This window comes from Colletotrichum navitas (genome assembly GCF_030913465.1).
Source record: "Colletotrichum navitas strain CBS 125086 chromosome Unknown LY79scaffold_51, whole genome shotgun sequence".
NCBI lineage: Eukaryota > Fungi > Ascomycota > Sordariomycetes > Glomerellales > Glomerellaceae > Colletotrichum > Colletotrichum navitas.
In genome coordinates, this window is record NW_026850597.1 from 180,145 (window position 1) to 193,309 (window position 13,165).

General features: G+C 55.1%; 3 protein-coding genes across 3 annotated transcripts; 1 reads left to right on the forward strand and 2 right to left on the reverse strand.

Moving 5' to 3' along the window:
• Window positions 1-85: 85 nt before the first annotated feature.
• On the reverse strand, window positions 86-4,690 carry LY79DRAFT_520036 (UDP-glucose:glycoprotein glucosyltransferase; the record flags this gene model as incomplete). The annotated part of the gene is made up of 3 exons (XM_060555196.1): window positions 86-3,250; window positions 3,303-4,482; window positions 4,557-4,690. 3 exons carry the CDS (start codon window positions 4,688-4,690, stop codon window positions 86-88), a joined length of 4,479 nt encoding a protein of 1,492 aa, XP_060411847.1.
• Window positions 4,691-5,356: 666 nt separating this feature from the next.
• Window positions 5,357-9,803, forward strand: LY79DRAFT_636323 (coatomer WD associated region-domain-containing protein). Its single transcript, XM_060562269.1, has 6 exons — window positions 5,357-5,662; window positions 5,745-5,794; window positions 5,868-6,187; window positions 6,253-8,151; window positions 8,201-9,300; window positions 9,377-9,803. The coding sequence occupies exons 1-6, from the start codon at window positions 5,633-5,635 to the stop codon at window positions 9,617-9,619; spliced, it is 3,642 nt and encodes a 1,213-aa protein (XP_060411848.1). The 5' UTR covers window positions 5,357-5,632; the 3' UTR covers window positions 9,620-9,803.
• A 326-nt stretch (window positions 9,804-10,129) lies between these two features.
• On the reverse strand, window positions 10,130-11,044 carry LY79DRAFT_591962 (GANP/Nin1/mts3/eIF-3 p25 family protein; the record flags this gene model as incomplete). Its single annotated transcript, XM_060561355.1, has 2 exons — window positions 10,130-10,411; window positions 10,481-11,044. 2 exons carry the CDS (start codon window positions 11,042-11,044, stop codon window positions 10,130-10,132), a joined length of 846 nt encoding a protein of 281 aa, XP_060411849.1.
• Between the last annotated feature and the right edge of the window lie 2,121 nt (window positions 11,045-13,165).

A 13,165-nucleotide genomic window follows, 5' to 3' on the forward strand; every position in this document is an offset into this window, starting at 1 on the left:
ATCTGAATTCTTCTTTTCCTGATCTAAGATGCTGTAATACTACGCAAGAAGCCAGACTAGCTACCCGGCCACCGTCTCTAGACGTCTATAGCTCATCTATGACATGCGTCTTCTCCGTCGGGGGCTCCTCCCAGTTGCGACTCTTGGTGTTCTTGTCCTCCTCGGCGACGACGGGCTTCTGCTGCTCGCCATCATCCCCGCCGCCGGCCTTGATCTCCTCCTTCTTGGGCGTTTCGACGGGCAAGCCCTTGCGCTTGCGGTCGAGGGCGGCGATCTCGTTGTCGTAGACGCTCCACTCGGGCACCTGGCGGCGCGCGCGGTCGAGCTTGGGCTCCTTGGTCTGCGGGTTGTTGCAGAGGTCAATCGTCTTTGCGTCCTTTTGGCTCTCGTCGGAGCACCACGTCTCGCACCACAGCCACTCCTGCGGCAGACTGTGGATGGGGATCTGGAACTGCATGTGGTTGGGCAGGTCCTGATCGAGGTTGGCCAGACTGTTGGGGTCGGCGCTGAGAGAGTGGTACGTCTGCCGCAGGCGGTCGCCGGCGGCCAATTCGCGGAAGCGGCGCAGGTCGACGACATACAGCGCCGAGATGTGGTATGGCTGGCCACGGAGGTAGTTGGCCCAGTAGCCCTGCTTCCAGAAGCGGAAGCCCTCCATCTCGGTGCGGGAATCGCACATGGGCGTAAAGCCGTACGGCTTGCCTTCGAGGTCGTGGTTGACAAGGCTAATCATGTCGGTGCGGACAATCTGATCGGCATCGACGAAGATGACCTTGTCCAGAGACAACGGGAAGAGCACGTCGAGGAAGAGAATCTTGTAGCCCCAGATCTCGCGCTGCTTCTCCTTCTGCTGACGCAACCAGTGAGGCCACTTGAATGTCACCATCTCGTATTTGAACCCGTATTCCTTGGCCATGTGCGGGATGAAGTCCTTGAACGACGGCGAGAGGAACTGCTCAATGAACCAGAACTTGACCGTGTGCTTGGTGTTCTTCATGACGCTGACCATCATGATGTTTAGCATGCGCTCGTAGAGATGGCCACTGGCAACGGAGAAGATGTTGATCTCGGCGTGCTCCTCGTCAGATGCCGACTTCTTCTTGCCTAGAATGCCTTCGGCGAACTTGAGACCGCGGCCAACAATGCTGTTGTCTTCAGGCTCCGCCAGGACGTCGGCTTCCTCCTGGCCTGGCTTGCGCGACAGACGGGGATATAGCGTCGTGCCTTGGAAGTCCATCAGTACGACCTCGGTACCTTCATCACCTGGTACGGGATTCCATCCCTTTGCGCCGATACTGTCAATGGTATAAATCTCCGAGCTTCTTCCCTGCTTGAGCTGAATGTTGTAGAAGCCCGGGCTAGCCTTGAACTGGAAGTACCCAAGGTTGGCCATGATGATGGTGTCCGCGAAATGGGGCTCCTTCTCGGTGCCCAGGACAAGCTGGGCACCACGCGGGGGCTGAGACTGCCCGCCCTCGCGCGAATGTCCTTCAATAAGAATGCTCTCGAGCTCGTAAGATGCGTACACGTTAGACTTGATGGAGCTCAGCTTGATGTTGTCTGGGTCATGGACCGAGACCTTAGGCGCAACCAGCCACGACGGAGGGACATCCATGCCGGCATTGAGAAGGGCCTCGGAGGGTAGACCCTTGAAAGATGCCTCGAGTCCCCGCACCTTGCCAGCCTCATCGAAGCTCGGTTCAGACTCTAGGACATATCGGAAGAATCTCTTGACGGGCAACTCGTCAATCTTTTCCTGGGGGTTGAGGAAGAGCTTCAGGTAGACTCCGTCCAGTTCGGATACAACCTTCAGAATTGGCGCCCATCGCTGTGCCTGCTCACTAGCAGGGTTCAAAACACCGACTATGTGGATGCTTGAGGTCTCTGGGTCTCCAATCTCAATAGCGGTGTACGTAGAGTTCCACTGGTCATGGGCACTGACGCGCAGAGACGGCGCAGATTCGAAGATATCGGCAGGCAAATCAGAAATGGTCGAAAGTGCTGTCACCGACGTAATCTTGGCAGCCGCCAGCGGCCCGGATATCTTGTCAGTCAGTCCAAGATCATCGACCGCTGCGTAAACGGGCAAGATGCGGGCCTTCTGTTCGAATTCCAGGAGGAACTGGAAATCATCATCTTGGAAAGGCTCAGCTTCGGTAAAAGGCCCAATCACCCGTCCGTTAAGAATAAGAAGGTTGGAACCCGGCTTGATGGCGGCGAAAGACAAAAAGTCGTTGAGAGCTGCTGTAAACATTCCATCTGATTCATCAGCGGCACTGTCGAAAATGGCTTTGAGATCAGAAAGAGACTCGACTTCGGCAAGCTTGTCCCCACTGTTTTTCAGTGCCGTGTTGACGGCGGATGCTGAAGCAGATGTGGGCGGGTTGTGGACGATATCCAAACGAACGCCAGGGTTGCTTCGGCGAAACGCCAAAGCTGTAAGGAGAAGACTGGCCCCTTGATCGGAAACGAAATCGCCTACAACAGTCAGGACCGCCCAGTTCTCCTTGGTAGAGTCGGCGTAGGCCTCAATGGCGGGGACATTGCTAAAGAGGCCGTCGTGTTCAGTGTATATCTTGTTGACGTCCAGGATCTTGATAGACTTGTCATCTTCAGGGTAAATGTAGGTGTTTCGGCGCTTGACGGCCTTCTCGAGGAAGAAATCGGGAAACCAGAATTCCTCAGTAATCGTACCAAAGTAGACAGCTCGCTGGATTGCTTGCAAATCACTGCTAGCCTTCATACTCATAGCCTGCAGCCAGTTCTTCTCGCGAGGAACGGGAATACCGTTGATGAACACAGGCGGGATGGGGGTGTTTGCGTTCAGTCTCTTTACCCAGCTCCGGGCAAGCGCCAATACATTTTCGAGCTCCTGAGACTGCAACACATCGTCGAAAGCAAGTAGCTTGGCAGTTGGAAGCGGTTCGCGATCCTTGATTGCCTTTTCGAAGACGCTCTGGTCCGGTTTCTCCGTCTTGGCGTCCTGCATGGCGGCATCCAGATACTCAATGAACACCTCCAATCCGTAGTTGTCCAAAAGGTAGTACAGAACCTTAGTGATCTTGGCTGCATCCTCGGTGGGTGTCAAAGGGACCAGACCGAACCGAATCGGGACCTTTCGCTGTATGAAAGTGTTGAGTTGAGCCACCATATTGAGGTCCTCAATCTTGGAGAAGTCCACGGGAACAATGAGATTGAAAATGTCTCGCTTGATGGGAGGCAGCTGACCGGGGTAAACGCGCTGGAGAAGCTGGGATAAATTAGCAAGCCGGTCGTGAGTAGGAGTGCTGTGCAGCACTTACCGCCGTCAACTGGCTGGGGAAATCCTTGTATCTCTCGTCCTTTTCAAGGTTGTTGAGAAACATGATTACTTCTTCTTTCTCCTCGTCGTCCGTCCAGTCGAAGCGTGGCGGCTCGTCATCGGCTTTGGACTCAGCAACCTTGGAATGACTAAGGAGAGACACCGCTTGGCCCCCAGTGAAGCCGAGATCGCGGACACCGTCAATGAGCTTACGTTCGCGGCGAAGCAGGTCAATGATGGTGAAGGCCTCAATCTGGCGGTCGATGAGCTGCACGCCGTTCATCCAGAGCACGTTCATGCCGCTGGGAACTAGTTGCTGGCGGTTCAGCTGGTGCTCAGCAAGGAAATTCGCAGAGACGTTATGAGCAGCAACTGAGGTCGAAAACTTTGGAAAGTCCTGCGTAAGCCGAAGTAGAGTCTCAAAGGGCTCTTGGCTCTGCATGATGAAAGACGCGGCCTTGAGACCGAGCTCCTGAAGTTCGGATTTTGCCAAGGGCTTCAAATCAGCCACATCCTCGGCGACGTCAAGCACCTCTCCGGCGTTGGCAATCTTCTGCGAGTCGTCAGATTGCGCCTCGCGGTCATCGATAACGATGTAGTCGGTTCGCTTCAGGGCGAGCTCGACTCCGTATCCGCTGACAGGCAGAGGCTCCTCATAGATACCAGCGGGCTTCGTGTAGCGAAGACGATACTCGATCTCCCCTTTGCGTGCTTTCTCCGCCAAGGCACTGTGGAATGGGCCGAAAGCAGACGAAGCTGGGTCGGCGTACAGGATAGCCTCACCGCCGGATCCCAGGACTCGATCGAAGGGCAGGACCTTTGATCCGTCCAAGGCCGACTCGGGCTCTTTCGGAGTATCCAGGGTGGGAGCACAGTATTGCTTTCCTCCCAGCTCGACCCAAGCTTCACAGCCATCCTGGGCGTCGGATCCGAGCTTGGGCTCAACAGCGGTTCGGTAGTATTGGTAGTGAGCCTCGATCCGAGGCGCGGCGGTCCTGAGGGAAAGAGCCAGCTTGAAAGTAGAGAGCGCATCGGGAGAGTTGATGTGACCATCCTCATTGAGGACATGAAGGAACTTGTCGTAGACATCTTTGTCTGTCTTGGCTTCGCTAAAGTACCCGCTGGCGATGCGGTCGAGCAGAGGGAAATAGGCTGTCGTGTTTTCGCCCGCAGCAGTCTCACTAGAGGACAGAAGTTAGCGGATAGGAAGGGGCAAAAAGTGTTGAATGCAGGACAAAGCAGGCAGTTTGCTTACAGCAGCTCGAGAAGATAGGGGCCAGACGGGAAGGCGGCCTTCATGTCCACGGTAACGGAGGGAACGGCGAGGACATTGACGGCCGCCGACAGCGTTAGGGCAAGGCCCATTGGCAGTCGGGAGAGGCGCAACATGGCGAAGGAGGCTCTGCGACGGCCGGCGCAAGGGCTGTCCTCCAATTTCGCGGTTGCTTTCAGTCGATGAATAGGGTATGAAGGAAGTGGAATAGTGTAGTCTTTTGGGGGGGAAGATGAAGTGTTTCAAGAAGCAAAGCGAGATAAGCAGGCTGCTTCTGGAATTTTCCTTAAGTCAAACAGAGAGGCAGGGGCGCCTGAATGTGTGTGGTGTTTTATCGCATGGTTGTTAGAGGCACCTAGTGTAAGAATGCTTGGAGGGGTACCAGAATCCGACTACGTATGAATGTAGGTATGTATGTATGTAACTACTTCAGGTGTGTAAGTGCGCGCGCCCGCCGCCTTCTGAACACATTGACAAAAAAGCTGTATCAAAGAGGACTAGCGTCGCCCGCGTCAGGGGTCTTGGGTCCACGGGGAAGAACGGCAGAAAACGGGCCTACTGGAGGGGCATTTGCTTATGTCAGCTTCGGTACCCCCTTATAGGCATGATGTGCTTGAGTACCAAAGTTAGGTACGGAGTACCTAGTCGAGCATTGCAAGGGAGGACTGGATGGCATCGGGCGGTGAGGACCCGGAGCACGGGGGAACTCTGATGCGGGAGCTCCTGTCAATCGGCGCCATTGGGGCCCACAACGTAACCCACACTTTACAGATGGCCACGAAGCGGAATTGTTACTAGGGGCGCTGAGACGAGGAAGTGGCCTTTACGTATCTCTCTACCTTGTCGCTTGCTTGCTTGCTTCGGATACTTCTACGCATCCAACCCCTTCACCGCGCCCTCTTTTCGTGACCCGTGAATGTCACCATCCTCTCCAGTTCCAGCTGCAACCTTTCGTGGTCGGTAAGCTGGCTTGCAATTTATCTTCCCTTCCCTCCAGAGGTGCCGCCTGTTTTCACCTTGCTGGTTGCTAGAAGCTCCGGCTTCACCTCCCCGCCATAATGCAGGCCTCCTCGGGCATGTTGACCAAGGTATGCTATGCTTCCGCCCTGTCTTCGGCGCATTGGGTCGAGCCTCTCTCCGTGTCCACTCGATAGCTCACCCAGAATACAGTTCGAGTCCAAGTCCTCGCGCGCCAAGGGCATCGCCTTCCATCCCAAGAGGTGAGAGCGGACCATCCAAACCCGCGGATGCCCATCTCGACATGTGGCCCCCTTGCTGACGCATAGCTACCAGACCATGGATCCTCGTCGCCCTTCACTCCTCCACCATCCAGCTCTGGGACTACCGCATGGGAACACTGATTGATCGATTCGAAGAACACGATGGCCCGGTTCGAGGAATTGACTTCCACAAGACGCAGCCCCTCTTCGTCTCGGGAGGCGACGACTACAAGATCAAGGTCTGGTCGTACCAGACCCGCCGGTGCCTATTCACCCTGAACGGCCATCTCGACTACGTCCGCACCGTATTCTTCCATCACGAGCTGCCATGGATCCTGTCGGCTTCCGACGACCAGACCATCAGGATATGGAACTGGCAAAACCGCTCCCTGAGTGCGCTCAACCCTCCCTAGCCCGCCCGTGAATGCGCACTCTGACTGACTGACCTTGCCTCCCAGTCTGCACCATGACAGGACACAACCACTACGCCATGTGCGCTCAGTTCCACCCCAAGGATGACCTCGTCGTCTCTGCCTCCCTCGACCAGTCTGTCCGTGTCTGGGATATTTCCGGCTTGCGCAAGAAGCACTCGGCCCCGACATCGATGACCTTCGAAGATCAGGTTGCGCGTTCGAACCAAAACCAGGCTGATATGTTTGGCAACACCGACGCCGTTGTCAAGTTTGTTCTGGAAGGCCATGACCGTGGTGTGAACTGGGTTGCGTTTCATCCGACTATGCCTCTTATCGTTTCTGCTGGCGATGACAGACTCGTCAAGCTCTGGCGCATGAGCGAAACGAAGGCCTGGGAGGTCGATACTTGCAGAGGACACTTCCAAAACTCATCTGGCTGCTTGTTTCACCCCCACCAGGACTTGATTCTCTCTGTCGGCGAAGATAAGACCATCCGTGTCTGGGACCTCAACAAGCGCACCGCCGTGCAATCCTTCAAGCGCGAGAACGATCGGTTCTGGGTCATCGCGGCCCACCCCGAGATTAACTTGTTCGCCGCTGGTCATGACAACGGCGTCATGGTTTTCAAGTTGGAGAGAGAGAGACCGGCGTCTTCGGTATACCAGAACAATCTCTTTTACATCACCAAGGAGAAGCACGTCAAGTCGTACGACTTCCAGAAGAGCATCGAGAGCCCAACTCTCCTGTCGCTCAAGAAGCTTGGCAGCCCCTGGACCCCGCCGCGAACCCTTTCCTACAACCCCGCTGAACGCTCAGTACTCGTCACGTCTCCCTCCGACAACGGCTCTTATGAGTTGATCAACCTCCCTCGTGATGGATCCGGCGCAATCGAGCCTACTGAATCAAAGCGTGGCCAGGGCAACTCGGCCATCTTCGTCGCGCGCAACCGCTTTGCCGTTTTGAACACCTCTAGCCAGACGATCGATATCAAGGATCTGTCCAACAACACGACCCGGTCTTTCAAGCCCCCTGTCGGAACAAGCGATATTTACTTCGGCGGTACTGGCAACCTCCTCATCATTACTCCGACCGCTGTTCATCTTTACGACACGCAGCAGAAGAAGAGCGTCGCCGAGCTCGCGGTCACCGGTGTGAAGTACGTGGTGTGGTCCAATGATGGCCTTTACGCGGCGCTCCTGAGCAAGCACAACGTCACCATTGTGACAAAGACTCTTGAGCAGGTCAGCACTCTACACGAGACCATCCGCATCAAGAGCGCCACCTGGGATGATGCTGGTGTTCTGCTGTACTCGACCCTCAACCACATCAAGTACACCCTGCTCAACGGCGACAATGGCATCGTTCGCACTCTGGATCAGACTGTGTATTTGGTCCGCGTCAAGGGCCGCAATGTATACTGCCTTGACCGAGCGGCGAAGCCCAAGGTTCTTCACGTTGATCCGACCGAGTACCGATTCAAGCTTGCGCTCGTCAAGCGAAACTACGAGGAGATGCTGCACATCATCCAGAACTCTAGTCTTGTCGGCCAATCCATCATCTCTTACCTTCAGAAGAAGGGCTATCCTGAAATTGCTCTGCAATTCGTGCAGGATCCCACAACCCGGTTCGAGCTCGCCATCGAATGCGGTAACCTTGATGTTGCCGTTGAGATGGCTAAGGAGTTGGACCGCCCCAAGCTGTGGCAGAGACTGAGCGCGGAAGCCTTGGCCCATGGCAACCACCAAGTTGTGGAGATGGCCTACCAGAAGCTGAAGCAGTTTGACAAGCTTTCCTTCTTGTACCTGTCCACCGGTGATCACTCCAAGCTTGCTCGTATGGCCAAGATCGCCGAGCACCGCGGCGATTTCACCGCGAGATTCCAGAATGCTCTTTACCTCGGCGAGGTGGAGGACCGGATCCAGATGTTCAAGGAGATTGACCTCTGTAAGTTTAAGCCGCCCAGAGCGCCGGTTATCTCAACTAACATATTTAGACCCGTTGGCGTATATGACGGCCAAGTCTCACGGCTTGGATGAGGAATGCCAAGCTATTCTCGAGGCTACCGGCCTCACGGAAGACCAGCTGGAGACTCCCACTATCGGCGAAGCTCTGACACCCCCGAAGCCGGTTGTGCCTACATACAAGGCCAATTGGCCTACAAAGGCCACGTCGCAGTCGGTCTTTGAGAAGGCTCTGCTTGGCCAGGTTGAGGGTCTTTCTTTGGAGGACGAGCCCGCGGCTGCCAACGGCTTCGAAGATGAGGCCGAAGATGACGGTGCTGCCAAGAAGAATGGCAACCTCATTGATGCCGATGACGAGGACGCCGCAGGCTGGGACCTGGGCGACGACGAGGTTCCCGAGATTGAAGGCGACTTCGTTAATGTTGACAGCACGGAGGCCGGGGGCGCTGGCAGCAGCGAGGCCGACCTCTGGGCTCGTAACTCCCCTCTCGCCGTGGATCACGTTGCTGGCGGCTCATTTGAGTCAGCAATGCAGCTGCTCAACAGACAAGTTGGAGCCGTCAACTTTGCACCGCTGAAGCCTCGTTTCCTCGAGGTCTATCAGGCATCAAAAACATATCTCCCGGCCTCTGCTAATCTCCCTCCGTTGGTCAACTATGTGCGGCGCACGATTGAGGAGACGGACCCTAGAAAGGTGTTGCCAGTCGTGCCTCGTGACCTTGAGTTCCTGGCTACCAACGACCTTCAACAGGGTTACAACTCTATGAAGACGAACAAGCTTGAGGACGGTATCAAGATCTTCAAGGGTATCCTACACTCTATCCTCATCAATGCCGTGTCCAGCGAAAGCGAGGTGGCCGAAGCGAAGAAGCTCATCACATCTGCCAGCGAGTACGCTGTGGCTATGGAGATTGAGCTCAGCCGTCGTCAGCTTGGCACCACGGGCGAACAGCTCAAGCGCGGCCTGGAGCTTTCTGCCTACTTCACCATCCCCAAGATCGAGGTTCCTCACCGACAGCTTGCTCTGCACAACGCGATGCAGCTAGCGATACGTAACAAGAACTATGGATCAGCCCTCAGCTTCGCCAACCGCATTATTGCCAACGGCGGCTCCAGTAAGCTGACCGAAAACGTGAGTCTCGAATCATTTACTTGTTCCAAAGTATAATTCACTAACTTCTTCTTCTTTTTTTTTTTTTTAACTGCAGGCCAAGAAAGCAAAGACTCAGTGCGAGCGCAACCCCTCAGATGCGATTGAGATTGAGTTTGACCAGTTTGCCGAGTTTGATATCTGCGCTGCAAGCCACACACCTATTTATAGCGGTACCTCGTACGAGGAGTGCGCCTTCGACGGTTCCAAGTACCACACCAAGTACAAGGGCAGCGTCTGCAAGGTCTGCGAGGTGTGCGAGATTGGCAAGCACGGCAGTGGCCTGAAGCTCTTCGCGTAAAGAGCCGGGATAATGGTTATGGACCCATGATGGAAAAGCTGCATGAAATTGCAGTGCGCTCGGCCAGTCGGGGGTTGTTGGGTCTTGGGAAAAGTTTACAGTAGACAGGCTGGGAGTGCCTGACGGAAATCCCAGGCTTTTGATTGTTAGCAATAGTTTGTGGGAGACGAATATATGCCATCACTTTATCAATGATTGCGGCGTGCGTTTCAATATATTGCCTGTTTATCAACTATCTCGGCTTTGCGTCTTTTCAACTCTTCACGTTCATGAGGTCCCGAACTAACCCTCACCGTCGAGAATTTGCAATATCAGTCACAGTACTGCGAGGCAGGCAAGCATGCACGATGCGTGAGATCATAAACGCCCCGGCCTAGGTTCCCTTATCCATGGCCCTCTTTCATGGTCTATCGCATGATATTAATACAGTAGGACATCGCCGCCTTCGCCGCCCCGTCTCTGTCGATGTCTCTGTCTCTCTCTCTCACCCCCCCTCTCTCTACACAATCTTTACACAATGGTCTCCAGTTCCCTTGCGTACCCGAGAGTGTTTTCTATCACCATCTGGCTCATCTCCTTATCGGTGGTGCCGTCCTCGGCGGCGACGCCCTCCGCGGTATCGGGGAAGAAGATCTGGCCGTCCTTCAAAATCCAACCGCGTTGCTGGGCAAAAGAGATGACGTCGCCCTCCGAGTCGAGGAAGAGGAGGGACTTTGCGGAGCTGATGGGCAGGCTTGGGTAGGCGCGCTCGCTGCTGGAGGCGATCTCGGAGCGGATTTGGAAGGTGAGAATCTGAGGGTAGGTTGGTTAGCTTCCGACCGCACTGAGGGAGGGCTATAACGGGCTGGATGACTAGCATACCTCTGAGAAGACTCCGTACTCCTCGCTGGGCACCTCGCGGCTCTTGAGGGCGTTCCACACGCGGTCGTAGCTCCCCTCCATCAGCCACCTCTCGAGACGGATGGGGTAGCCGAGGAACTTGTCGCTCTCAACAGCACTGCTATCGCCGCCGCCCTCGCGGTTAGCGAGGCTCTCGAGCTCCGAGTGGAACTCGGCATAGCGGCCCTGGGTGAGGAGGAGGAGCAGGTACAGGCCGGTAACCTTGTTGCGGTCGGGCAGGTTGGGCGGGAGCAGGTTAGAGGGGAGCTCATAGAAGGGCTGGAGCTGCTGGACGTAGCGGGTGAAGGCGTCTGGGTTCTTTGCGCGGATGGAGGCGAGGGCGCCGTGCTCGTACGTCTCACGCGCGAGGGCGAGGAGCTGGGGGGACGTCTGCTGCTGTGCGGTGGCAGAGGACGGGGTGAGGGCGTTGAGCTGGAGGAGGTGAAGCTTGGCTTTGGAGAGGAGGGCGGAAGACTCTGCGTAGGGGAGGGAGGAGCCCTTTCCGCGGAGCTGGGTGAGGACCTGTTGGAGGTTGCGTTCGGCCATTTTTGGGCTTGCTGCTGCGGGGTGTACGTGTGGTGGGAGCTCTGGTGGCGGCGGGGGATGAAGCGTCGAGAGTTGTCGGGTCCCAGTAGGGGATTTATCGATTATATGCGGTACTCTTCTGGAGAGAAGGATCGGACGACTGATGTTACGGAAGGGGTGGGGGGCAGGTATGGCGAAGTCGATGGGTGTGATGTTGATCGTGAGTGTCCAAAAGGTACTGGCTGGGTTCGTCGCTTTGGGCGTTTGGCTCAGCAGGCTGAGAGGCTGACGAAAGGTGCCGTCAAGCTGGCAAGGTCCGTGCCGGGGCCCTTTCCCACCGAGGCGCTAGCGTTTTCTGGGCCTAGTTTGTCTGGAGCTGCCTGAAGAGCTGGTCACTGTGGTTGAATGCAGCCGGCCTGCTGAGTAAGAAATAAGGTCACGTGTCGCGGTGATAACGGAGGCCGACGTCGCCGGGGTCCACATAGTACTCTCTTCGGTTCCTGCCAGATTACTATTAACTCAGCTGAATGTACGGATATGAAGGCCACCTTCCGGCACACCGTAGAATAATAATAAAAAAGATGGCAGAAGTAGAGTACGATTTCGAGACTTTTGGGCAATTTGGGCCAGCTGTTCGGCTCACTTTGGATGGGCAATCGGGACTTCAGTTCCGATGCCGCAACGGCTGTGAAGTAAAGACGGACATGCTGGCTCCATCTTACACTCCACTCCACTCATTGGAAATGCAATAAACCACCATGGAATTCTAAGCTGTAGCTTCGTGCCACATTGCTGGTAAGCCGTTTTCAATTCCGGTGATGGACGAGTGTGATGGACTTCTGCTCGGGCGTGCCGACTCGATGCAGTTGTCTCATAAGGTTTCGAGCTGCCAAGGGAGGCACAGATATCTGGATAAGATAGCTCAACATGTTTGAGAACTGGTCCTCCGAACGCTTACTATCTAGAACGCGCGCTGCTACAAGGCCGATAATGCCCTTTCGTCTTGCTGCCTCCCTCTGGCAATGTGTCACTTGTTCTGACGTTACGATTAAGACTTACGGGACTTCCTGTGCCTGCACAATTTCGCGGAAGCTTGTGCAAATAAATCGCCAAATCGGCCGATTTTTTTGAAACCGAGAGTCACCTCTTGAGAGCTTGAAAACTCGACATCTGCTCTGTAAGTCAATTACGCATCCGAGTTGTCTTCTGCCTCGAGAACATGCGGGACGGAAGGTTGTTATTAAGACAGTGCTCTTGCCTGGCTGGGCAGTCAGAGCGCTTCAACGTCGCTGCGGTCAAGATTCTGGATGAGCGTCTTTTTAACCTCAGCGACCTGGGGACCTACCTCGTCAGTTACAACTAAGCAGCTGTCAGGGTTGACTTTGGGCCAGAGAGGTTGACGTCAGCAATATCCTTTGTTCGTACAACGAGCCGCGAAGCGCTGCCACAGGACAGAGCGCGTAGACCACGGGGAATACGGATGATGGGCTTTGAATGGTTTGAGGTCGGAATAGCATGCATTTCACGTGATAGATCTGCAGAGTATAATGAACGCAACTTGGTTCATGTCGTGAATTGCGTTTACGACATGTGGCGTTATACTCATTGTTCTGGAAGCTATTTTAGTTTTTTTTTTTTTAGTTTTTTTGATTTTTTTTTTTTTTTTTTTTTTTTTTTTTTGGAATGCATGTAGGAGGAATTTACTTTACATTGGTCTTGGCCATGGGAGCTCGTCTCGGATGCCTCTGGTAGAATCCCAGCAAGATATGGATACAAGCATATGCGACTTCCGGTCCGTTCGGCATCGTCTTCGGAAGCGGTCAAACTTGGTCAAGGGCCTTTGTTCCGTCATTGGTCTGCCGTCAGTCGCTGTGAAGTCGTTGGAAACGAGAAGGCAACGCCGAGTAAGGGCCTGGGCTGGGCTGGACTGTCACAAATTGGGCGTGGCTGGGGCGAAGACACAGGGGGGTTTAGGGCGTCGTCGCCCGAACGAAACAGGGTCGTCCAGTCTTGGCAATAGGGCTCAGCATCTGCCAAGCCTTCAGGGTTAGACTTTGACATCTGTGGGCTCGCGGCGATATGATATGACGAGTACAGGGCACAGCCCGGGAGGACGAGGCCGCTCCGTCTGCCTGGGTGGAT

Excerpts from the sequence above, each read along its gene's own strand:
- LY79DRAFT_636323 (XM_060562269.1), top strand. The coding sequence starts at position 5,633 with ATGCAGGCCTCCTCGGGCATGTTGACCAAG. Across the intron at positions 5,795-5,867 it reads ATCGCCTTCCATCCCAAGAG|ACCATGGATCCTCGTCGCCC; the intron begins GTGAGAGCGGAC and ends CATAGCTACCAG. Across the intron at positions 8,152-8,200 it reads GTTCAAGGAGATTGACCTCT|ACCCGTTGGCGTATATGACG; the intron begins GTAAGTTTAAGC and ends TAACATATTTAG.